The 24,381-nt window shown below is 37.8% G+C and overlaps 3 protein-coding genes across 3 annotated transcripts; 2 read left to right on the forward strand and 1 right to left on the reverse strand.

Moving 5' to 3' along the window:
* The first annotated feature begins 121 nt into the window (after window positions 1-121).
* Window positions 122-2,575, forward strand: LOC123874103 (nucleoside diphosphate kinase 6-like). Its single transcript, XM_045919286.1, has 4 exons — window positions 122-451; window positions 943-1,103; window positions 1,524-1,673; window positions 2,335-2,575. The coding sequence occupies exons 1-3, from the start codon at window positions 243-245 to the stop codon at window positions 1,667-1,669; spliced, it is 516 nt and encodes a 171-aa protein (XP_045775242.1). The 5' UTR covers window positions 122-242; the 3' UTR covers window positions 1,670-1,673; window positions 2,335-2,575.
* A 278-nt stretch (window positions 2,576-2,853) lies between these two features.
* Window positions 2,854-10,910, reverse strand: LOC123874101. Its single transcript, XM_045919284.1, has 4 exons — window positions 10,563-10,910; window positions 9,733-10,350; window positions 9,115-9,273; window positions 2,854-3,444 (listed from the first exon to the last, which is right to left on the reverse strand). The coding sequence occupies exons 1-4, from the start codon at window positions 10,594-10,596 to the stop codon at window positions 3,284-3,286; spliced, it is 972 nt and encodes a 323-aa protein (XP_045775240.1). The 5' UTR covers window positions 10,597-10,910; the 3' UTR covers window positions 2,854-3,283.
* A 394-nt stretch (window positions 10,911-11,304) lies between these two features.
* Window positions 11,305-23,758, forward strand: LOC123874100. Its single transcript, XM_045919283.1, has 8 exons — window positions 11,305-11,498; window positions 12,118-12,282; window positions 12,732-12,965; window positions 13,339-13,414; window positions 14,213-14,302; window positions 14,876-15,015; window positions 15,456-15,551; window positions 23,450-23,758. Exons 1-8 carry the CDS (start codon window positions 11,398-11,400, stop codon window positions 23,520-23,522), a joined length of 975 nt encoding a protein of 324 aa, XP_045775239.1. The 5' UTR covers window positions 11,305-11,397; the 3' UTR covers window positions 23,523-23,758.
* The last annotated feature ends 623 nt before the right edge of the window (window positions 23,759-24,381 follow it).

A 24,381-nucleotide genomic window follows, 5' to 3' on the forward strand; every position in this document is an offset into this window, starting at 1 on the left:
GCCAGCAGATTGGACATGGATTCTAGAAATTTAAAAAGATCATAGAGAAAAAGACAATAGTCCGAATAATCAACCTAATCAACCATGGTACAACACTCATGTTTGATGGGTTATTCGTCTATGGTCAAAAATTCAAAATTTAATTTGAATGTCAACAAATGAAAATATTTCAAATGTGAATTTCCACTGAAAATGAATTTAATATTTAATAGCATAATGCCTTATCTTTCAATGATTTAAAAATGCCTAAACTACAATTAACATTGGCTATCATAAAGCCGCACACAGTCAAGAACCCGGTCGCTCTTTCATACATAAGAAATGTTATTAAGAATAATTTTGTCGTTATTAAAACGAAAAGAATGATTTTAGACACTGAAGCAGCGGGGAACTTTTACAAGGAACACATTGAGAAGTTTTTTTACAATCGTTTAGTTACATTTATGGCAAGGTCAGTATATTTTTTGGTTATAGGTACTTAAAGATATGTCATACCACAAATATAATAAAATTGCGCAACTCCGTACCCCATCCATACCCAAACCAAAGATTGCCAGTTAGAAATTCGAATTACCAGCAGCAGCTACCGCCCACCACTGATTGAAACAATCTCAAATTCAGCCTGTTGACAATCTTAAACTGAGATTTCAATTTGCAATGCTTGAGGTTCCTCTTTCATAAATGATATTGGCTGAGATGTATACTTTGACTTTGCTCAGACATAAGTTTTGGTCAAAATAAGACAGATTTATGCCAGATATAAATTTAACAGTCCAGTCTAATGCACCTAACTATAACAAGAAACCAATGGTATTATACCATAGATATGTTGGTCTATATTGATGGTGCATAAAATCTGTCCTTGCTGATGTAATATGTAGTATCCCTATTTATGTGTGCTGATCAGTAAAACAGAAGATATAAAAAAAATTATAATTCCAGTGGCAGCATAGATCTACACATAATGGGACATACACAAGCCGTGGAGGTGTGGCGACAGATGCTAGGACCCACTAAAGTTTACAGGGCGCAATTCCAAGAGCCATACAGTTTGAGAGGCATGTTTGGTATTTCTGATACGAGGAATGTCGCTCATGGCTCAGGTACATTTTTCTTACTATCCAATAACATTATCATCATGATCAACCCATCACCAGCCCACTACTGAGCACAGGTCCCCTCTCAGAATCAAAGGGTTTAAGCCATAGTACACAACACTGGCCAAGTGTAGATTGGCAGGCTTCACACACCTTTGAGAACATTATGGGGAACTCTCAAGCATGCAAGTTTCCTCATGATGTTTGCCTTTACCATAAGCAAGTGATTAACATGACTCCGAAAAGGAGGCTGGTGTCTTAAACACTAGGTTTTATTCAGCTATCATCACTTATTGGCATATTATAAAAAAAAAGTTAAATGGGCATGTCCAGAATTGACCCTAGACCCCTCACCCCCAAATGGGAGGTGGATGTCTTAACCACTTTGTATCTGTCATTGCTTACATTCCATTATTTCTGTTACAGATTCCCAATCATCAGCAGAAAGAGAGATAAAATTTTTTTTCCCCGAGTTTTCCTTCTATAACTGGCACACCAACGATGAGATCAGATACAGAAAAGGCCCCATCGTATTCAACAATCATCTGTTCCAACACGTCAGAAAATTGTAGTCACCTATGTAATTATACCTTCCATTCCAAGCTCAAATACCTGGCAATGCTTATTAACTCTAAGTAGCTCCTTAACTTTAAATTATTGTACCTAGGATATCTGGAGTTAAATATCTAGTCTGTCTCAGAGATAATATTATGTTCACTAATATTTTGAGGTATGCTTAAAATTTAATAAGCATGCATTGATTTTAAAAGTTCGGCTGTTAGATTATAAAAATTTTGTTGCCTAGTTTTAAATAATAGCAATATGGTGTAATGTACATCTACAGAAAAAAATTCAGGGTTCCATACCGACTCGAGGGTGCCAACAGGTTCATAGAAGCTTTGTTTCTGATGGGCGACCCCGACGCAACACCGAATTTTTTTAATCGTAGGACTGCACTATCGAAATTCAGTAAATGATTTGAGTTCTGGCAAATACGATATTTTCAGTATATCAATTTCAATTGTACCTATGCAGACAAAATACAATAAATAGAGTCGAGTTTGAGTTGTTATAAAAAGCCAGTCAAGTGCGAGTCAGACTTGCACACGAAGGGTTCCGTACCATCGATTATTTACTTTTTAATTTACATGGCGGTCATTTTCAAATTTTTATTATTTATTGTTGTTATAGCGGCAATGTGCAATAGGCACATTGAAAATTTCAACTCTTTATCTGTTACTGTTCATGAGATACAGCCTACCGATAGACAGACGGACGGACAGTGCAGGCTTAATAATTCAGGGTCCCGTTGGCGCCCTTCGTGTATGGAACCCTAAAAATGACGCTGCGCCTCCACTACTTCACTGTGACTAGTGTGTATGTGTGCGTTACGCCTATCGTTTCCTTTTGTCATAGTTGTTAATATTATAGTTAGTACAATTTTATTAAGAGTTATTGAATAAATGAATATTAAGTTATTTTAGTGTCATTTTATTTTTAGAAATAAAATATTGTTAGAACCTAAATAATATCCTAACACAAAGTTAAATTAAGTATATTTATTTTGATAATTTAGGATTTCTATTTGATTCAATTTTTTTATTCAAATCTCTAAATGACAAAGTGGCTTCATTTTAGGGGCCTCCCAAATTTTTTCTCAATAATACATGTTACAATTTTCCTATTTGAATGCCCAGTATATGTCTATCTACGATTTTGTGAATTTGCTTATCTAATAATCAAATTAATTAGAAAATCAAATTAATATAGCACATGTATTTAAATCCAAAAGTAATACAATCACTGTAAATCATACAAATATATTATTACAAGGAACATACAACATATAATATTACAATATGTACTAAATTATAATAATAATTAACTTACTGAATTATTGTATCAATAATTTCACAGTAATATGGTCACAGTCGGTAACAAGAATTTTAATTTTAAGTAGGCACAGAACAGAAAAATCACTTAGAACCATTTTTATAGGAAAGCTAAAGAATTTTCATAGTTTAAGAAAAACATTGAAATAAAATGAATACTGACTGAATTAGATAAGTCCATACTTTACAAATATCCATAAAACAATATAATTTTGATATTATTCAAATTATGCAAAAGTTATAGTTAAATACCTACTAGCAATTTTCAATCTCTTAAATATCATAAAATGTTTGTCATTCTCCTATCTTAACAAACACTTTGGGTCTAGAAAACACTTTGATGCCCTCTTCAAGTTTGGCTAATTGCTTTTCGAGCTCCATTTTTCGGTTCCTCATTCTCAGAGTATCAGTTTTAACTGGCATTTTGTTTAATTCACTTACTAACTCAGCAAAACCTGTAAGCATTCAATTTTTTTCACTAAAAATGGGATTACAATACATCAATAATTCCATACTAATATTAATAAAAAAAAGTTGAAAAAACTATAACCCGACTACGGAAAAAATAAGACAACTTGAACCCGACTTGGTACAAGTAAAATAAACTAAAAAGAAAGAAACAAGATTGTGCTTAGTGCTATCATCGTCTTGATTGAGATTCAACACAAAGGCCGTGGTCGTGCGTTGTCGACAGCTTATTTCTTATCCTTGATTGACGGAAATTCCAGTGATTTTATTTGTCTACCAAATTAGAATATTTTCTTTTTGCTGTCGACAACGCACGACCACGGCCTTTGTGTTGAATCTCAATCAAGACGATGATAGCACTAAGCACAATCTTGTTTCTTTCTTTTTAGTTTATTTTACTTGTACCAAGTTGGGTTCAAGTTGTCTTATTTTTTCCGTAGTCGGGTTATAGTTTTTTCAACTTTTTTTTATTTGAAACTTTTCCGTTTTAATAAGTCTATGATGCGACGATTAACTGAGGTCTCGCAAATAGCCAATAGGTGGCGCTGCTGTATGAAAAATAATAAAATTATAATAAAATGGGATTTCTGTCGCTTGGTATATTTTAATGATAACTATTATACTATATATAGCTCGATTTATACTATATATAGCTCGATTACCACTCACTGACTGACTCATTGACATAATTGTTCTCCTAGAAAGAGACGGAAAATGATATAATGATGTAGGGGAGTTGTGTTCGGTTTCGGGAACCCTCTGGGGAAAAATTATGACATTTCGGAAAAACAAGATGGCGGCCGACGTGATTTTTGCAGCTCCTTTGTTTTTTAAGGGACTCCGTTCAAATTCGCAACTATTAAAGAATGTAGTAAACGATTAATGGGAAATGTCGAAAAAATTGGAAAAACAAGATGGCGGCCGAGTCGTAGCGTTTCAAAATTTTTGATTTTTCGACCCCGAACCGCGGCGCCACAAATCCGAGACGGGGTAGTCGAGGATAACTATTTTTTCGTGTTTCGCCCACGATTATCGTGTATTTTGACAGAATGGGAGTGGTTCTAAAAAATTCAAAATGGCGGCTGTCATGGCGGCTGTTTTGTTCGAGGTACGAAAAAACGCAATTTTAAAAGTTAAATATCTCAAAGTTGGCAACATCGGAGCGATTCGGTTTCTATGAAGCGATTGTACGTATAGACTCGGGGTATAGATTGGAGGAAAAAAATTACCCCACTTTTAGGGAAATTTCAAGATTTTCGGGAAATTGTAAAAAATCGAAATACGCACTTTTAGCAAAATCCGAGTATGAGCGATTACGTGTTTTGCTCGTACAAATGACATTTGGGTATTTTTGTCGCCGGAGACTGGCAACACTGGAATTTATCAAAGAAAAAGTGATTTTTGGCATGGTCTTTTTCACGGTATCCCCTTTCGCGTGGGTGCGAGCGAGAGGAAAGATTGAAACGTCATCGGAAGCGGTATATCCTGTAGTTAATAGGAAAATTATGAAACCGTGTAAAATCTTTCTGTGAAACGAGTTGGCGGCCATTTTGTATTTTTTTTAATTTTTCGAAATTTTGATCACGTTTTTGAGGCAGTTGGCAACATTTTGGAAAGTCGACATGTATCAATCGATTGTGTGACTCAACCAGCAGTATCGAAATATGTAAACAGTGTTGCCACTTTTGGGGAGATTTTCGAGATTCTCCCCAAAAACTCCTCCTGTAAAATTTTGTATGAAATTTTTTTTTTCACTGATGGTTTCGTATAGAAAACAAAAAAAAAATCGAGGAAAATTTTGGAAATAGCTGATGATCGAGGATGTCGGAAACGGGTAAAGGGTCCGCTCAAGGTATTGAAGATAGGTGGGGGGTGCTCGACCAAATGTCATTCATGACATCATCCAATTGCCAAAAAGCTGAAAAAAAATTGAAAATGGCGAAGAAAAGATGGCCGCCATACAAATTTCGCCGGCGTCCAGCTCGGAGGGTATAAAAGATGGAGGTGCGGTTTCTTGGCAAAAGAGGATCAGGATCCAAAGGTCTACTCGATGATTAGAAAAAAAATTCAAAATGGCGGAATTTATTTTTCCATACATTTTGTATGGCGATTATGAATGTCTCATTCTCCTAGAAAGAGACGGAAAACGATACATTGATGTATGGGAGATATGTTCGGATGCGCGATATGAGTAGGGGAAAATTATGAAATTTCAGAAAAACAAGATGGCGACCGACGTGATTTTTGCAACTCTTTTGTTTTCCAACCGATTTCGTTGAAACTCGCAATCTTTGAAGTATGTAGTAAACCATTAATAGAAAAAGTGGAAAATTTTGAAAAAACAAGATGGCCGCCGTACAAATTTCGTTGGTGTCTATCTCGGAGGATATAAAAGATGGAAGAGTGGTTTCTTGGCAAAAGATGATCAGGGTCCGAAAGTCTACTCGGTGAAACAAACACTGCATGCTCGCGGACCACTTTAGTGGTCCGCGCACCCACGCACCCTACTAAATTATTATCCTAATTTACAAAAAATAATATAGATATCGTTTTCAGGGTTTCCAGGGCGCTGACTTTGATAATGACATTTATTTTCAAATCCAAGATGGCGGACTTTCATTTTCTACAAAAAATAGAAATGCCTGTCATTTTATGGGGTTTTTCGGGGTGAATTATCTTAATAAATCAATTTGGTTTTATATAATAAAGTTAACCTTACCACGTCACGTGAGCTGCTTTAGCAGCTCGCGCACCGAGCAAAAACTAGTTATATTATACTATATATAGCTCGATTACCACTGACTCACTGACTCACTCATTGACATAATTGTTCTCCTAGAAAGAGACGGAAAATGATATAATGATGCAGGGGAGTTGTGTTTGGTTTCGGGAACCCTCTGGGGAAAAATTATGACATTTCGGAAAAACAAGATGGCGGCCGAGGTGATTTTTGCAGCTCCGTTGTTTTCCAACCGATTTCGTCGAATTTTACAATCTTAAAAGAAAGTAGGAAACGGTTAATAGAAAATGTGAAAAAAAATGGAAAAACAAGATGGCGGCCGAACCGTAGCGTTTTGAAAATTTTGAATTTTCGACCCCGAACCGCGGCGCCACAGATCCAAGACGGGGTAGTCGAGGATAACTATTTTTTCGTGTTTCGCCCACGATTATCCTGTATTTTGACAGAACGGGAGTGGTTTTAAAAAATTCAAGATGGCGGCTGTCATGGCGGCCGTTTTGTTCGAGGTACGAAAAAACGCAATTTTAAAAGTTAAATATCTCAAAGTTGGCAACATCGGAGCGATTCGGTTTCTATGAAGCGGTTGTACGTATAGGCTCGAGGTATAGATCAGTGGGAAAAAATTACCCCATTTTTAGGGAAATTTCAAGATTTTCGGGAAATTGTAAAAAATCGAAATACGCACTTTTAGCAAAATCCGAGTATGAGCGATTACGTGTTTTGCTCGTACAAATGACATTTGGGTATTTTTGTCACCGGAGACTGGCAACACTGGAATTTATCAAAGTAAAAGTGATTTTCGACACGGTCTTTTTCACGGTATCCCCTTTCGCGTGGGTGCGAGCGAGAGGAAAGATTGAAACGTCATCGGGCGCGGTATATCCTGTAGTTAATAGGAAAATTATGAAACCGTGTAAAATCTTTTTGTGAAACGAGTTGGCAGCCATTTTGTATTTTTTTAATTTTTCGAAATTTTGATCACGTTTTTGAGGCAGTTGGCAACATTTTGGAAAGTCAATATGTATGAATCGATTGTGTATCTCGGCTGGCAGTATCGAATTATGTAAACAGTGCTGCCACATTTGGGGAGATTTTCGAGATTTTCCCCAAAAACTCCTCCTGTAAAATTTTGTATGAAAATTTTTTTTTTCACTGATGGTTTCGTATAGAAAACAAAAAAAATATCGAGGAAAAATTTGGAAATAACTGATGATCGAGGATGTCGGAGACGGGTGAAGGGTCCACTCAAGGTATTGAAGATAGGTGGGGGGTGCTCGACCAAATGTCATTCATGACATCATCCAATTGCCAAAAAGCTGAAAAAAAATTCAAAATGGCGAAGAAAAGATGGCCGCCATACAAATTTCGCCGGCGTCCAGCTCGGAGGGTATAAAAGATGGAGGTGCGGTTTCTTGGCAAAAGAGGATCAGGATCCAAAGGTCTAATTGATGAATAGAAAAAAAATTCAAAATGGCGGAATTTATTTTCCCATACGTTTTGTATGGCGAATATTGAATGTCTCATTCTCCTAGAAAGAGACGGAAAACGATACGATAATGTAGGGGAGATGTGTTCGGGTGGGCGAGGCGAGTAGGGAAAAATTATGACATTTCAGAAAAACAAGATGGCGGCCTATATGATTTTTGTGACTCTTTTGTTTTCCAACCGATTTCATTGAAACTCGCAATCTTTGAAGAACGTAGTAAACGATTAATAGAAAAAGTGGAAAATTTTGGAAAAACAAGATGGCCGCCGTACAAATTTCGTCGTTGTCTATCTCGGAGGCTATAAAAGATGGAAGAGTGGTTTCTTCGCAAAAGATGATCAGGGTCCGGAGGTCTACTCAATGGAACAAACTCTGCATGCTCGCGGACCACTTTAGTGGTCCGCGCACCCACGCACCCTACTTTATTAACCTCAACTACCCCGTTTTTACAAAAAATGATATGGATGTCGTTTTCAGAGTTTCCCAGGGTGCTGATTTTGATAACGACATTTATTTTGAAATCCAAGATGGCGGTCATGCATTTTTTAAGAAAAAAATCGATATGGGTGTCGTTTTATGGTGTTTTTGGGGTGAATTTTGAATCTTAATAAATAAATTTGGTTTAGTATAATAAAGTTAACCCAACCACGTCACGCGAGCTGCTTTAGCAGCTCGCGCACCGAGCAAAACACTAGTATACTATATATTTAAATAGTAAAAAGAATAATCAATTAATAGGGTGCAAGAACTGTATTCAACTACGTACTATATGAGAAATTCTGTGAGCTATGCGTTGTAAGCAGCTAGTGGCGCCATCGGTTATGTCTAATCGAAACGAATTTAATTATAGTAAAATGGGGTTTCTGTCGCTTGGTATATTTTAATACTAACTTAATTTATATTTATGAACTCAGAATTTTTTTCTCTTTCGTTGGACATCCCACTCGACACAATAGCAATAAAAAAAAATTTGAGACCCTCACTTTTTTTGATGTAACTTCCGTCAGGCCGATTTTTTTCGTATAAAGTATAGCCTATGTCACCCGGGCCATTACAAAGAATCGATTGACACCTCATTCATCAAAATCGGCCCAGTAGTTTAGGCGCTACGGTGGAACACACAAAATCTGGATACAAACATACATACATATTTACATACATACATACATACATACATACATACATAGACTGCTAAAATCATAACCCTTCCTTTCGGCTTTGCCGTAGTCGGGTAAAAATCCACATAGCTGTGCCTAAGGGATTAGATTTGTGCCTCCTATTCTGGAGGTCAGGGCTTCGATCCTGGGCATATATCTCTAACAGTCCTTCCTTTCCATATTGGCAAAGATAAGGGGCTGACCGGACACTCCTCATGCTGATGACGTCCTTCCCCCAAGTGCCAACGACAACTGTACAAAATTTAATACTCACTATTCCTAAGCATGCGCAGTGTCTCTTTCCTCTCTACATCAGGCAGCGGGACATGTCCCGCGGGACAGTCCGCGTACACCTCACTCGCATCTTCTATCTTATCTTTGGCTATTTCCTTCCGTTCGCGCAGGTACTTTGGTACCACTCCTTTTTGATAACCTGGTTTAAAAAAAATGGGATATTATTTTATACATATTAAATGTTATTTTACCTCTATTAAGTGTTTAAAAAAAGGACAATCACTGAGTTTCTTGCGGCTCTTCTCAGTAGAACTGCTTTCCGTACCAGTGGTAGAGTATTGACATATCATAAGTAGCACAAGCTGTAGTATGTGAAATAAATAAATTCATTTTCATTTTCAATGAGACACAACTGTGTGAATTTAGCTTTTCAAACTTCTGTAAAAATTTCTTTTATGGAAATGAAATATGCTGCTAATAATATTCTAGCTACACTCTGAATTTATATTTGACAATCTTTAAGCCTTTTTAAGATTCTTTAATTTTAACACAATGTGTGGAATCAGTAAATACAAGTTTGTTTATGGTAGAAAAACTGATTCAATTTGACTCTTAAAGCGATTGTATTTTTATATTATAAAATCAATATAATTCTCACCTGGAGGTACGTACGGATCCTTATCCTTCCTTTCTAAGATAGCATTTAGTCGACTACGGTTCCTCTCCTCCATAAAATCATCTGCCATTCGTCTTGGAGAGTGTGGTCTAGAACGTGAAGGGCTGTGCCCCACCGAGTCCCCACTGGCCTTCATCTTCTCATGGTCATTCTCTCTTGTGGGGTACAGCATAGTCAACTTAGTGTTTTCTGTCAGTTTCTGGGATAAATTGGACTCTTCAGTTTGACACCCTATATCTCTTAACCGTCCGGAAGATTGGGATGATTTAGCGTCGTCATAAACTAGTTCTTCTTGCTGTTGTGATCGCATCTCTTTCCTTTTCAAAAACTCTGCCATATCACCTTTTTTTATTCGTATATCAGTGTGTTTTTTCCGTAAGTTTGTTGAGTTCGCTTTGCCAGTGTTTAAAGCAGCTCTGCCGCTCTTATTCGAGGGTGCAGATTTCACCTGATCTAAGTTGGCGCTAGCATCGATCTGGGCACTAAATCTCGGTGGATTCACTGATTTAAAGGTAAATTTAGCTTCCTTGGGCGATTTCCCCTGGATTAATTTGAGTTGCTTCATGTTTTCCCTAATGAAATTCTTTTTTTGCTCCTTTTCTGAAATCAATAGTAAATAGTTTTTTAATATCACTTAACATTATTTATTCGGCACTTGTTTATCTTATCGCTAAAACTATCCAATGAAGATTTGTGAAATGGCAATAAATTTTCATCGCTATAACTGCTTGGTCAATTTTATTGGGTACCTTCAATAACTTGTGCTTATAATTATACATTAATTTTAAATATAACGAAAAAGGCTCACTTACTTGGTTCAGGAAATATACCTTTCAAAGTATACATTTTAACCGATAACAACAAACACTGAGTTCAAAAAATATACACTCATCATTTAGGGTCTATTATAAAGTACTAGATACACTTTTCTGATCAATATTTTTCCTTCATCGTGCACTGTGAATATTTTAAGAAATTAAAATATTTTCCTTTAAATTTCGTTCGGTTTTTGTCACTTTATTTTCAAATAACTGTCAAATGGCTGGCCCATAGACAAAGTTCTATCTGGCCACTTTTGTTTCTTATTACAGTTTTAAACAACTCGCAAGTTGCAGCAGAACATGACAGAAAAGACAGAAAAGTTTTCGATTTATCAACTTTCTCTGAAAAATTTGCTTTGGATAAATTGATTGCTGTTAAGTGTTAACCTTTCGCAATACGCAATAATGACGTAGGTAGTCATCGCCTAGGTGATTAATCCATAAACTGATTAAATGCCTGCGTGGTCGTTGATAAACGGATAACTATACTAATTATAATATCGAAGTTATTAATTAAAATCTCTTTCAAAGAATACTTCGTTTTATGAATTGGGATACCTAACTTTATTGTTTCCAAGCTAAAATTGTATATAGGTGCGCACCTAATAAGCTATAGGTGGATTATTCTTTTATTTTTGTGAGTCTAATGTTACCCGCTTTGACATAAATTAAGACGAAAAACAAAACTTTTCTTGTACCTTCATTTCCAAAGACAGTTTGTAAATAATGACATTTTTGAAAAAAAAAAAAGAGAAACTAACTACCGAATTTTTAGCAATTAAATAATTAATTAAAAATCAAGACTAGTTTACGAGAATCTCCTCTAATGGGGAAATATAGATTGTCGAGACGAGGAAAGAAACTGCAGTTGTCTGACGACCAAAGAACATTGATAGCATTGCCAAAGGACGTTCCTGAACGCACGTGGTAAGTGGACATGGTACAAGGTAACTGAAGGTAACACCACATCACAGAGCTTTTTGACCTGGTACCTCCTTCACCCGTAAGGCACTCAGAGAGTTAGCATATTCCTTGCTCCTTCACCTTTCTACTATTGTACCGCAAGGCATCTTTAAGGCCTTCCACCGTACGTATAGTCAAAATTCCACGAAGCGAGTACCTAGCTTACTCGTTTCTAATTTGAACCGCTAGGCTATGGAATGCCCTTCCGGCATCAGTTTTGCCCTCTTTTAATACAGGTACCTACCTACTTAAAGTCCATTGAATAGGGATCTTCTATGCAAGCGCGCTTCATCTTAGGCTGTGTGCATCATCTGCTAGCACGTCTGATTGCAGCCAAGCGTTAGTCTGAATTAAAAAAAGTCTACTTACTTCTTCTACTTACTTAACTTTACTTCTAACAGTAGGTAGGTATCTTCCAGGAAGGCTCACTCCGCAAAGGCCTTTCAATTTAGGCTTCTATTGGGAATTCCTTGATCGATTTTTTTTGGCCCGAACGGGGATCGGGAATCGAACTTAGGACCTCATGATCAGTAGCCGAAGCAGTAGACCAATAAGGCAGTAACAAAGACGTAATATTTCCTAGGGCAGAGATTCTACAGAAGGAAGACAACGATCTGTTTATCTTCGACATTCGTGAGGACATACTGGACGAGGTGTTCAGAATCTGCTACCAGAAGTACATGGCCAAGCAGAGTACATTGTTTACGGTGTACTGCGCCGCTGAAGCATGGCTCAAACTTGTGAACTGGTATTTAAATAGCGTAATATACTTTTTAAAGTATAGGTACAAACGAACTTAGGAGCCGGCAGCATACACCACTTTTAAATGGCAATCATACTTGAAGAAATTGACATTGACTTTTCTTAAGTAGGGGATTTAATAAACGTTGTTCATCCTTCTGGTATGTTATCAGTTATCATACCAGAATAATACAGTTTTTTTCCTTGCTTATGTCTCTGCTTATGTCATTTCAACTTGCTCGGCTTATAGGCCTCTTTTCTTAGACCGTTGACAGTTAATAGCTGCTTATGCGATGTAGATCCACCGTTTCTTTGGCCGGCTTTGGGACCAGAAGAATATCTCCTGGTGTTTTCAAATGCAACATAACTGATATTTTTTAAATTAATACCTATGGTTTTCAAGGCTTTTTAGGCGAAAATTCCAAACTATGCTTCAAAAGAAATCTCTCCAACCAGGTACTTCTTCCGCCATGACCCAGGTGAGGACCCAAGCGCCTATCCCCCATGTTACATCCCTAATCGTGTGGAGTCGTGGGTTCCGGACGACCTGCCAGACCCGTCGCCTAAAGACACGTGGTGCCACCAAGAGCTCAGCGTGCTGGACGACTGCCAAGAAGAAGGTTTGAGGAAGTGGCCTAGCAGTTCCTCTGTTGACATGCCTGTCGTTGAAAGTATACCGGAAGAATATTGGTGATTATTACTATTATTACTGAACTATATGAACAGAGCTTGAAGCAAGGAGCATTTAGGTAGTAAATAATAACTTTACTGGCAAGAGGGCAAAGTATATTTTACCAGTCATGTGTGTGTGACAGATCATCGGTTGTTCAAGTTGCCAAACTACATTAGATTTTATACTTAATTAAATAATTATTTGTTGGCTTTGCCCGAGCGACGAGTTTCATAAATCATCATCATGCCTACCCATTGCATTGCCAGCTCACTACTAAACACAGGTCTTTTTTCAGAATGAGAAGGGTTTAAGCTGGCCAAGTGCAGATTGGCACACTTCTCTGACTCTGAATAGAGATTTGGTCAGATTAATAATGACAGATTTTTCTAGGTTCCCCGGCAAAGTAAATCTGCCAAAAGAATACAGCACCAAATCGTCAGAGGATGTAGCTAGTACGATCTCATACGTTAGTTTACATTATTATGTTAATTGTATTCCAATTATAGGATTTTTGTAGGAAATATCTTCATTTAGCTCTATCGGTAAAATATTTGTTGAAATTGTAAACTAACCCAAATTCGCAATAAAGATTATTGTATTGAATTGAATATGAATTGAAAGAATACGATATTCCAAAACCTACCTTGGTAAAACCCGACAAAACCCTTTATTTGAATAAAGTACCACACACAAACGTTTCATATTTCGTCCATTTTAGAAAGGACATCTAGAAAGTGAAAATGCACGTTATTTTCATAATCAGTGCCCCAAAAACTATAATCATATTTTATCGATCACTGAAAAAAAAGGCAAGTGCGAGTCAGACTCGCGCACCGAGGGTTCCGTACTCGAGTATTTTTCCGACATTTTGCACGATAAATCAAAAACTATTATGCACAAAAATAAATAAAAATCTGTTTTAGAATATACAGGTAAAACCTTTTCACATGTTAAGTAGCCCACTTGGTATAGTTATCTTAGTTTGAATTTTTTTTTGTGATGTAACTACAAATTCACGGTTTTCGGATTTTTTCCTTTACTTGTGTATAAGACCTACCTACCTGCCAAACATGATTCTAGGTCAACAGGAAGTACCCTATAGGTTTTTTTGACAGACACGACAAACGGACAGACAGATAGACAGACAAACAGATAACAAAGTGATCCTATATATAAGGGTTCCGTTTTTCCTTTTGAGGTATGGAACTCTAAAAAATCGATTAAGTATGAGTCGTCGTTGTTTTACTGTAAAGTGTCCTTGCAGGAGGAGTCTGTATCTGACAATGTTTGTGCTGAAAGTGAGGTGCTGCAGAACGTCACCGACTATAGCACCTCGGAGGACGTTTCTGCTAAGGTAGGTACTTTTTAGTCATGATGGAAACGAAGGCGGATATTAGTTGTTTGGTAATATAGGTTGAGTGGGTTTGCGTGTTTTTATTACCATTTTCCGGATGAATTTCTCGGTGATTTTTCTTCTGATTCTGGGAAAAGATTTTAAGCGTTTTTTTGCATTATGCATGTTTTTATGGCTATAGGCCACCAGGGGGCGCTATAGTAGTGCTTATTTCTTATAATATATTTTTAACATGTTCAATTACTTGTACTAAACTGCAGGTTCTCATGGAACTTATATGAATTTAATTACCATAAAAATACAACGAAATCTAAATTTCGCATCCCAACCTGATGCTGTAGAGGGTAAATTACCCTATTAAGTAGACATAATATAAACCTAAGGTCTTGTTGGATTTAGATTGCCTAAATGCCTCAAATACCTAGGTAGGTACTTAGATTTGCGTAAAAAGTTGCAGGGTTGACCAATTTGGTCAGCAAACGACGCAGATCGCGGCATAAAATTAACGACCTACCTATGTCCAGCTGTGGACGTCTATCGGTTGACGATGACGATGTGGTTTTATTGGTCTAGGAGTCCACAATCAGCGGTGTGAAGAACACGACCCCCGTGCCCAGCTCGCTCCAAGGTGCGGGCGACTCGGCCGGCGGCGGCGGACGATTCAAGACTAGACAAAGGAGCGAGAAGAGCAAGCTGTTTAGTAGCAAGCCGAGGTATTATGTGGTGGTATACTCTAGGAGTCGACAATCAGCAGCGTTTGAAATACAACCCCCGTGCCCAGCTCGCTGAAGAGCGCGGGCGACTAGACTCGGCCGCAGCGGCGCGGCGGCAGAGCGGTGGGCGCTGCAAGACTAGACAGAGGAGAGAAAAGAACAAATTGTTTAGCAGCAAAACACGGTACCTACTTACTGTCATTTGCTGTTGTAGGGCTTCATATAGATCAAATCTTTGAAAAGAGCAACCGCCGAGTTTCTTGCTGGTTCTTCTCGGTAGGAAAGGCATTCCGAACCAGTGGTAGCTATGCTTGTGACGATTCAAAAGAACTTGTAAAAGTCTAATTGAATAAAAATATTTTGAACTTGAATTTGAATTTGAGTAAAAACTATCTATTAATCTAATAATATATTTAAAAAAAACAATTGTCATGTTTCAGCGTGGCGAGCAGATCGAAGGGGTTCCTGCCGCCGCTGGACGGTGACTCCAGGTCAAGGATCAGCATCATCTCCGACTGCCGCCTCCGGAACCTGAGGTAGTGAATCATTCCCTCAATTTATTTTTCAGCTCATTTGCCCGTAAGTTTCGTTTCATATCAATAAATGACTATGAAGGCCTACCTACTAGTCTGTCATATTTATTTTTCCACAATGGCGGCCATGCATAAAATCAGAATTAATCAATAAACAAGTACCTATTGTACGAGACGAAATATTCCAGTGTAACGTTTCGTAAAGAAGGCGTCATCAGAATAACAGTCTGTCCACCAGTACAACTTTGTAATTGCATTGCTCTTGCAATGCCATTTGTAATTATAGGTTATGGCCGCCAAACAGAACGGCTGTTTCAAGGCTGAAATTTTATATAGAGGTGTTTTAAAGCACCATGTAGGAAAAAATGGAGAAATTCAACGAAATCTTTATTAAACGTAAATTCACGCGGATGAAGTCGCGAGAATAACCTAGTAAGTAGGTAAAACACAACAAAGGATTTACAGAGATTCAGGACAAAGGATTTACTGAATTGAACATGAAACTATAAAAACCCCTGTGGGAAACGACAATATTATATAGCGCACGTGCGTCGCAGAACTGACGAAAGAAAAGCCCCGTCCAAATAAATGATTTGTTAGGTTCACGAGTGCTCTGAACCCCATATACCTATGCAGTAATCATATGTAATCAATATGAATATAATACATAATATATAATATTTTTATTTAAATAAACTTGCACAAGTGCTTTTGAATCAAGGAATGTCATGTCTATACAAAAGATTTTGAAAAATGCTAACGAAACCTACGCCGATGAAGACGGGAGAATATTATAAGCTAGTTGATAAGTAGGTAAAACATAACTAAGGATTTACAGAGATTCAGGACAAAGGATTTACTGAATTGAACATGAAACTATAAAAGACTCTGTGGGAAACAAACGGGCATACAGATTACAGAATAGCGCACGTGCGTCGCACAGCCGACGAAAGAAAAGCCCCGTCCAAAGAAATGAGTTGTTAGGTTCACGAGTGCATCGACCCTCTCACGTATGCAGTAATCATATGAAAAGGTAATCGGAGGGAGGTAAAAAACTCGTATTTTATCAATACGGTGTATTGTATTATCCCTTGAATGCATTTGATGTGGACACTTGGGAATTATTGGTTAGGGTTGGCACTATGAACTTTTTTCAAGAAAAACCTTTTTTAGTAGCTACCGTTGTCACCTGAAAATCGATGAAGTGAAACAGCGACACTAAAAAGAGATAAGTCACATGCACGTTTTCGTGCCACGGGAACTGTCTTTTCCTTTGTCCTAAAAATAACAACAAAAAACATACTAAACAATTTGGTCCAGTTGTTCTCAAGTTATGACGTGACCAAAGAAAATAGGGATTCATTCTTATATATAAGATAGATGATCTCAACTTCATCAGCGTAGATATATCTTTTTTTTTAAGTCCCGCGAGAACCATAGATGTTTACGGGATAATAAGTAGCTTATTTGGTGAATCCAAAGTATAATCTATCTCCATTCCAAACTTTTTACAAATCCGTCCAGTAGTTTTTGCGTGAAAGAGTAACACACTCACACGCATACACACACACACACACATACACACACACACACACACACACACACACACACACACACACACACACACACACACACACACACACACACACACTCACATACACACGCACGCACACACACAAACTTTTGCCTTTATAATATTAGTGTGATGTGAGTGTTGACACCCCTAGGTTGTGTACCCCAGGTGTGAGAGTTCGATGCCCGGGGACAGTCCATACACTCGGCTACTAGGGAACAAACAATTTCCCCCTGGAAAGTTTCAGGGATTAGAATAATGTACCTACTATTGACCCCCGAATACTGAACTGCATCTTAAAAGCGGTCTGTCTGTCAGCGGGGTGTATCTCGTGAACTTTAAATAGGTAGAGACCTGAAATTTCCAGAGAATGCGTATTTCTATTGCCATTATAACAACAAATACTAAATATTTCAAAATTAACCCCATGGAAACTTAAAAAAAACTTAAAAAAGTGCTGTTTCTTGTGCGATGATACGGAACCCGTTCTGTGCGAGTCTATTACTATTCTAATACTAAAAAGATGCAGATATACTCTTATTAATTTAGTGTAGAGAAAAACATCTTTGTTTATTAAAAAAAAAAATTAAAAAAACTAATTGAATTTTTAATCCAATATTTGGTTTTGGGTCAACGCCCTACACCAAATACCAAAATTTCAGGTTTGTAACTCATTTCGTCTACGAGCTAAAAACCTGTGACATGCGGACAGACAGACAGACAGGTGCGACATTAATAGGGCTCCGTTTAGGGTACGGAACCCAAAAAAAACCATAGCTCTGTATTTGACATTTGTAAGTAGAGAAAAATGACAACAATTTTTGGATTCTTTTCATACACCAGTATACAGTATAGAAATATCAACCCCTGTTTGCCGACGCCCACCCGAGCGAGGGCGCGAGATCGTCGCGCGGCCCTTTGTACCGCTAAAAGCTTTTGTTCATATCTTGATGAATGGCTCGCGAATTACGGGCCACGTTTTCATTTACAAAAGTGTTTGTACAACCTCAAGGTGCCATGTTATTGGCATTAGACATAATAGATGGGAGGAAATGGTGACATTAGCGCCGGGGAATAATGGCCTTATTTGTTTTGATGTTTTTCATCTAAATGTGCTATGCTTAGTACAATATTTCGAGGTAAACTTGTACGAGAAACTGTCGTTGATTACGAAGCTATAGAACACAGCATGTTTAAACATAGGCTTTTTTTAAAATCCCATGGGAACTGTTGGATTTCCGGTATATCTGTTTCCCTGTGATGCAAGCTTTTCGTCACAATCCGTTAAACAGATCGGTCATGGAAAGCTAGCAGACAGACAGACACAGTTTCGCATTAATGTAATATTAGTAGGTATGGATAGTAGGTTGATCTATGATGCGCGGATCTTATACTTATCAATGCACGTGAATTTAGATTTTCAAGAATCCCTTAAGAACTCTTTAATTTTCCGGGACAAAAAGTAGCCTGATATATTTTTTTGTTGCTGCTGAGGTTAAACTTGTAGTGTAGAGTCAAGATTTAAAATTTCTATGCCAGAAAATGCATTAGTAAATTGATAGCTTTTATTTGAATTTCATATCGCTTTGCTATGAAAAACTCTGAAGAAAATAAAAAGCATTTTCATTAAATTTTCCTTTTTGATGTTAGATGTTGAAAGGTTTCCCCTGTTACCGAAAATTTACGGTAAGAAGACCCCAACGTACGCATTTCGTAATGGTCAATAAGTTGTGGGCATGGAGGGTTGAATTGAAGAGCTATGCATGCATACGACGACGTTGGGGTACGAAAGACCACTAAATTAGATGCTTGTTCAATACGATAACCCTCAATTCAATCGCCTCACAGACTACAAATGCGTCGTAATCAAAGAGGAACTAAGAGTGGGACAAAGAGACCCCCATTCACACTGCCCTAATTTCTAACTACCTACATTTTCGTACACGCGCTTTAAGCTCTATGGGCACAATTTTAAGGGTTAAAATTACGTTTCTGAACTGTAAATTAAGTTATTTTCAGCAATTACATGCGTAGGCAATGTGATCGTTTAGAAATTTGGAATCCTCTTTGTTAGTATGTTACGTACAGTGTGTTTTTTTTACTGGGACAGCATGGGGAAATTCAAAACCATGAAGGAGATACAGGGAAACTGTCTGAGGAACCTTCATGTCTTTTTTTGTGAAAACAATTTTGGCATAGTCAATTTTTGGGCAAGCGTGAGTTGTCCATAAAATTAAATAAATTGACTATTTTTTTACTGCCGATCAAATCAGTTTTATGTAAGGATCAGTTTATTGTATTGGATGAAAAAATCGGACAGCAGAAGTTGGTCATATTATGTTATAGAATTAAAGGTTCCTAAGACAGTTTCTCGTATCTCCCATGGTTTTGGATTTTCCCATACTGTCCCAGTTAAAAAAAAAGCACTCTGTATATTAGTTAAGTAACAATATTATAATTGAGGTTACTCGGAATGAGTTTGTATGTAAAGTTCATATATTTGAGAAAGTTGGGGACGCGCGCTGAATGGGGTATTCAGTATTAAATCACATTAATTTAATTTAATTGATGGAAGTTCTTCTTTGATGTAAGGGTAACTTGGAACTTCGTTTCTCAGATCTGGGAAACATTTAACTCAAATTGAAACTCAAAATTTCTTTGTTAAAGAGGCCCTTACAAGTTGTTTTCAATCGTCAACTCTTGTTTATTGCGAGTTGCGACTCTATCAAATTCGGAGTTTTGTTTCTATGAAGAGAATCACTTACTTATTGGTAAGGTAACTAGTGTAACCTATATCGTTAATCATAAATTGAAAGTTAAAAAAAATTAAAGTCAAACTCAAAGCTTTTTAACGTAGGCAGGTACTAATAATGAAGGGTATTGAAACTCACTCATTAAAAACCGGTCAAGTGCAAATCGGACTCGCACACGAAGGGTTCCGTACCATCATCAAGGAATAATACTTTTGTTTTTTTTTTAATTTTCATGGCGGCCATTTTGAAATTTTTACTATTTTTTGTTATAGCGGCAATAGAAATACACATTCTATGATAACTCTACATATTATTACGGTTCACGGACCGACAGCGGAGGCTCAGTAATTTAACCCTAAAAATAATGGCGGGATATACCCAAGTATGATTGTACGCGATGCTACCACAAAATCAACCCTACAGACTTTTGGCCATCAGTTGGTTTCAATTGTTGGTACTCGTATGTCAGACGATCTTAGAAAGAAAGAAAGAAAGAAAAACTGTTTATTTGGTACCAACAATAACTTAAAATAAATAAAATATAAAATGGGACGCGTGGTGTGTGGTGCCAAAATGGACTCCACTCAGCATTTGCTGCGCCTGTGTCGGGAACGCAGGCACAGCGCTGGTCTTCCGTGAAGCCAGAAGTTTCGGACGGTAACTATAGGATGCAATATACAAAATACAAATACAATACAAAATAAATAATGTGGTTAGTAGATATAGGGTTAGTACAATAATTTAATGATAAAGTAGGTATATAATAAAATAAAGTAGAATAAAGATGTGGGAGGACCTGAACTACGCGCCTTCCTCACCCTTTTGCTGACGCAATAACAAAATTCTTAAATTTGATCTTAGCGATCACAACTCACAGCATCAGTCCGTGACGTCAGCATGACACGGCCGAGTCCAACTCCCAGTCAATGCCACCAGGTGAACGGCCTGTCACCTCACCCTCCTGGGTTCGAGTCCCGACGTGAACTGTATAATTTCACAGCCATTATACAAACGTGGACAGGAGAGGTAAAATTAAGCAGGACCTCGGAATTCCTAATACATCTTGGGTGGTGACTAAATTTCAATTTTTACACGACCGGCTACTGCCCAAAAAAAGACTCAGTGTACGTAAGGTTTTCAGAGTTCATGTGTGTGAGTTTCTTTATTTCACCGTATCTTCTAAATGCCTGAACAGATATGGATTTGCGTTCGGAGTTGCCGGAACTTCTTTTAATATGTGCTGAGGATGGCCGCCGAGGGGTTTTTAGTAGATAGATATCCTACAAGCCGATGTCTCCCCAAAGAGACCGGGTATCTTAAGATTCCCCCCCGTCAACAGTTTTCATGGGTACCTTCAAGTAAAGCGTGGAGAGGTATCTTCTAGGCAAGCGCGATCCATCTTAAGCTGCATCATTACTTGTTATCCAAGCGCTATTCAAAAAAATTAAATAGTTAAATATAGAAGTACCTTCCAAGATGTCCCTAGAAACATTGTGTGGGCAATAGATTCAGCTTGCGCGGGAAATGAGCCTATTGCCTATCAATGAGTGGCTCTAGCACGCATTATGCATGCCTGCCATCTACAAGTCACCTTCGAATTTCCCGGTCACCAACCGCGCCTCAGGGCAGTCTTCTCATAAAACGGAAAAAAACGAGAATAGGGATGGTGCCTTTTAGGGAACAGTTAGGGAACTTCTAACAGAAGACACCGGCAGTCGTCAAATGTTAGGACAATTGACGTAGGTAACCCTAAAGTAGCCCTGTTTTTGTCTGATTTTATGTCATCATAGGCTAACATTTGACATATCGTCGATTCAGGATAAACCGAGAGTTCCCTCACTCTACATAGTTCACTCTGTTACTGGTCAAATCAGCAACTTATCACTTGCTTTGAGGGTGAAGGAAAATGTCGTGAGCACCTGACAGTTCTCATAGGGTACATTAACATATAGACTACTTTTTATTCCGGAAAATCAATAAGTTTCCACGGAATTTTTAAAAACCTATATCCACGGGAACGAAGTCGCGAAGTCGCGGCTAGTTCATAATATTTTCAATCAAAATAGGTATCATGGTATTCAACGACCATGAAATATAAATATCAAGGGGTTGATGATGACCCCTATGATGCCTACCTGTGCGTCATTCTGTGCACGCTATTGAACGGTATGGACACCGTACAGCGGTTCCTTGTTGGATACTTCCGGTTGCCACTGAGTTTTTATTTAATTTATAGATTAGCATTTGGCTGCAATCAGACTTGTTAGGTTAGCAAGTGATGATGTAGTCTAAGTGGAGCGTGCTTGCCTGTAAGCCTGTAGGCATCTTGTAAGATGCTAAATACACTCTTGACTTGAAGTAGCCATATTAAAATTGGAGGGAAAAACTGATGTTGGAGAGCGTTCCATAGCCGGTTTACATTAGAAACGAGTAGCAAATCGTACATGTCTTGATAAAAAGTCGCTGATTTGACTAGTCATCATCCTTCTGTTATACAAGAAGAGACACGAACTTTGGGTGCTTTGGGCACTCAGCGTACTTGTTAAGATTACGGGATAGGCTTGCTGGTCCAGTTGATGTGAAACGTCCACCGCATCGCACTCGCTTTAAATGCGCCATGTTAGCAATTGTAATAGCGCCAAGGCTCTGTCGGTATGTCAACGCTCGATAAACTAATTCGCTGCTTCCATTACCACCTTATGCCCATAACGATTTGGAATTTAGATGCTGAAAAAATACCATCTTGGTACTTGGATGTGTTATTTGATAGAAAATCCAAGACGGTCCCAGCCCGGTTTGGCTTGAGAGGAGATGGGTGGAGATGTGTATAGCAGACAGTTCAGATTATATCCATGCTGACAAAGACGTGGATTTAGGTTTTTAAAACCCCGTGGGAATTCTTTAATTTTCAGCTCTATATAAGATATTCATTATTCATGCAAAAAATTACGCCGGACATAGAAAACTAAATTTTTTTAGAGGTTCCCCTTATAATTGTAGACTTTTCGAATTTGGAATTGCTCAAAATTCCCATGGGATACCTCATACCTAATTAGGGAATGAAGTGAATGCGAAAGCATTTATAATCGTGTGTTTGTCCGTTTGTTCTGCTAGCTTTTCACAGCCCATCCGTTTAACCGATTTTAATGATATTTGGTATAAGTACATATAGCTTTCCTATCGGGGACGGACCTGGGCTACTTTTTATCCCGAAAGTCAAAGAGCTCCCAGGGATTCTTAAAGACCCATCCGTTTAACTATTATTATGTTTTTGTTTAGTACAGCTACTTTTTATCCAAAAAAAAATCAAAGAGTTCCTACAGGATTAAAAAAAAACACAAATCCACTCGCAAAAAGTCGCGAGCGTCAGCTATAATATTTTTTTATTATATATAGCTAAATATTAAACTTTTTTATAAATAAAATGGCTCTACCTTATTTTGACATTTTATCAAACCATAAACACAAACTGCTTATTTATGATTATTGAAGCTCAAGTCCTCAATTAGATACACTAGGTACCAAAAACATCGATTATGTTATCGATAAGTGATAAATTACAATGTTGTTCACAGATTGGACACGCAGTACGAGATAACTTCGGAGAAAATCGATACCCCGCCCGGCGCGGCGCTCAAGCGGAAATGAAGATACCTACTTACTTACCAATACCCACAGTTCACGATAGTTAGGGAACTTTCTAAATCATTTTTACCTTCGAGGAAGAATCCGAACCTGTGTCTTCTGGGTTCGCGCCCGACGCTCTGACCGCTAAGCCACGGTTCGCTTTCTGCCAGTGACGGTGATATTATGTGTTTTCTCTGACTGACTGATAAACAACCAGCCCAAAGCTTTGGATACAGAAAGCTGTGCAAAGAGGTCCCCTTTAAGAGGGCTGCTCCGTCACTCGTTTCATACAAACGTAGTTCCAATTTCATTTGAATATTAAGCAACCAAAGTCCATGAAATTATGCAGACATGTTCTAGAAACTAATATCTATATCTGTGGTTTTCCAGATTTCTGTTAAAATATTCCGTTTCAAAGTTACGCGGTCTTAAAATTTTACATACAAATCTTTGAGCCCCTGTAATTTTAAAACTACATATTTTTAGAAAAATCTAAAACACCACAGACACAGATATTAGTTTCTAGAATATGTCTGCAAAATTTCATTGACTTTGGTTGCTTAGTATTCAAATGAAATTGGAACTACGATTGTATGAAACGAGTGGAAACGAGTGACGGAGAGAGCCCTGTTAATGGTTGAATTTTCAAAAATCCTTTCTTAGCGGATGCAGACCGATCCGTCCGGTAGTTTGAGCTGTGCGTTGATAGAGCTGTCAGTCAGTCAGTCTCTATTAGTTTTCGTTTTATATCAAGATTGTGTTGATTTCACGATTACAATATAGTACCTATAGTAATTTGGTGTTAGCATTAGTAAGATAGCCCTTGACTGCGGTCTCACCTGGTGGTAAGTGAAGATGCAGTCTGAGATGGTAGCGGGTT

This window comes from Maniola jurtina, chromosome 17 (assembly GCF_905333055.1).
Source record: "Maniola jurtina chromosome 17, ilManJurt1.1, whole genome shotgun sequence".
In the NCBI taxonomy this organism is placed as follows: domain Eukaryota; kingdom Metazoa; phylum Arthropoda; class Insecta; order Lepidoptera; family Nymphalidae; genus Maniola; species Maniola jurtina.

Excerpts from the sequence above, each read along its gene's own strand:
- LOC123874103 (XM_045919286.1), top strand. The coding sequence starts at position 243 with ATGCCTAAACTACAATTAACATTGGCTATCATAAAGCCGCACACAGTC. Across the intron at positions 452-942 it reads TTAGTTACATTTATGGCAAG|TGGCAGCATAGATCTACACA; the intron begins GTCAGTATATTT and ends TTATAATTCCAG. Across the intron at positions 1,104-1,523 it reads GAATGTCGCTCATGGCTCAG|ATTCCCAATCATCAGCAGAA; the intron begins GTACATTTTTCT and ends TTTCTGTTACAG.
- LOC123874101 (XM_045919284.1), bottom strand. The coding sequence starts at position 10,596 with ATGTATACTTTGAAAGGTATATTTCCTGAACCAA. Across the intron at positions 10,351-10,562 it reads AGGTATATTTCCTGAACCAA|AAAAGGAGCAAAAAAAGAAT; the intron begins GTAAGTGAGCCT and ends TATTGATTTCAG. Across the intron at positions 3,445-9,114 it reads ACTGCGCATGCTTAGGAATA|GTTTTGCTGAGTTAGTAAGT; the intron begins GTGAGTATTAAA and ends GAATGCTTACAG.
- LOC123874100 (XM_045919283.1), top strand. The coding sequence starts at position 11,398 with ATGGGGAAATATAGATTGTCGAGACGAGGAAAGAAACTGCAGTTGTCT. Across the intron at positions 12,283-12,731 it reads TGGCTCAAACTTGTGAACTG|GTACTTCTTCCGCCATGACC; the intron begins GTATTTAAATAG and ends CTCTCCAACCAG. Across the intron at positions 15,016-15,455 it reads CTGTTTAGTAGCAAGCCGAG|CGTGGCGAGCAGATCGAAGG; the intron begins GTATTATGTGGT and ends GTCATGTTTCAG.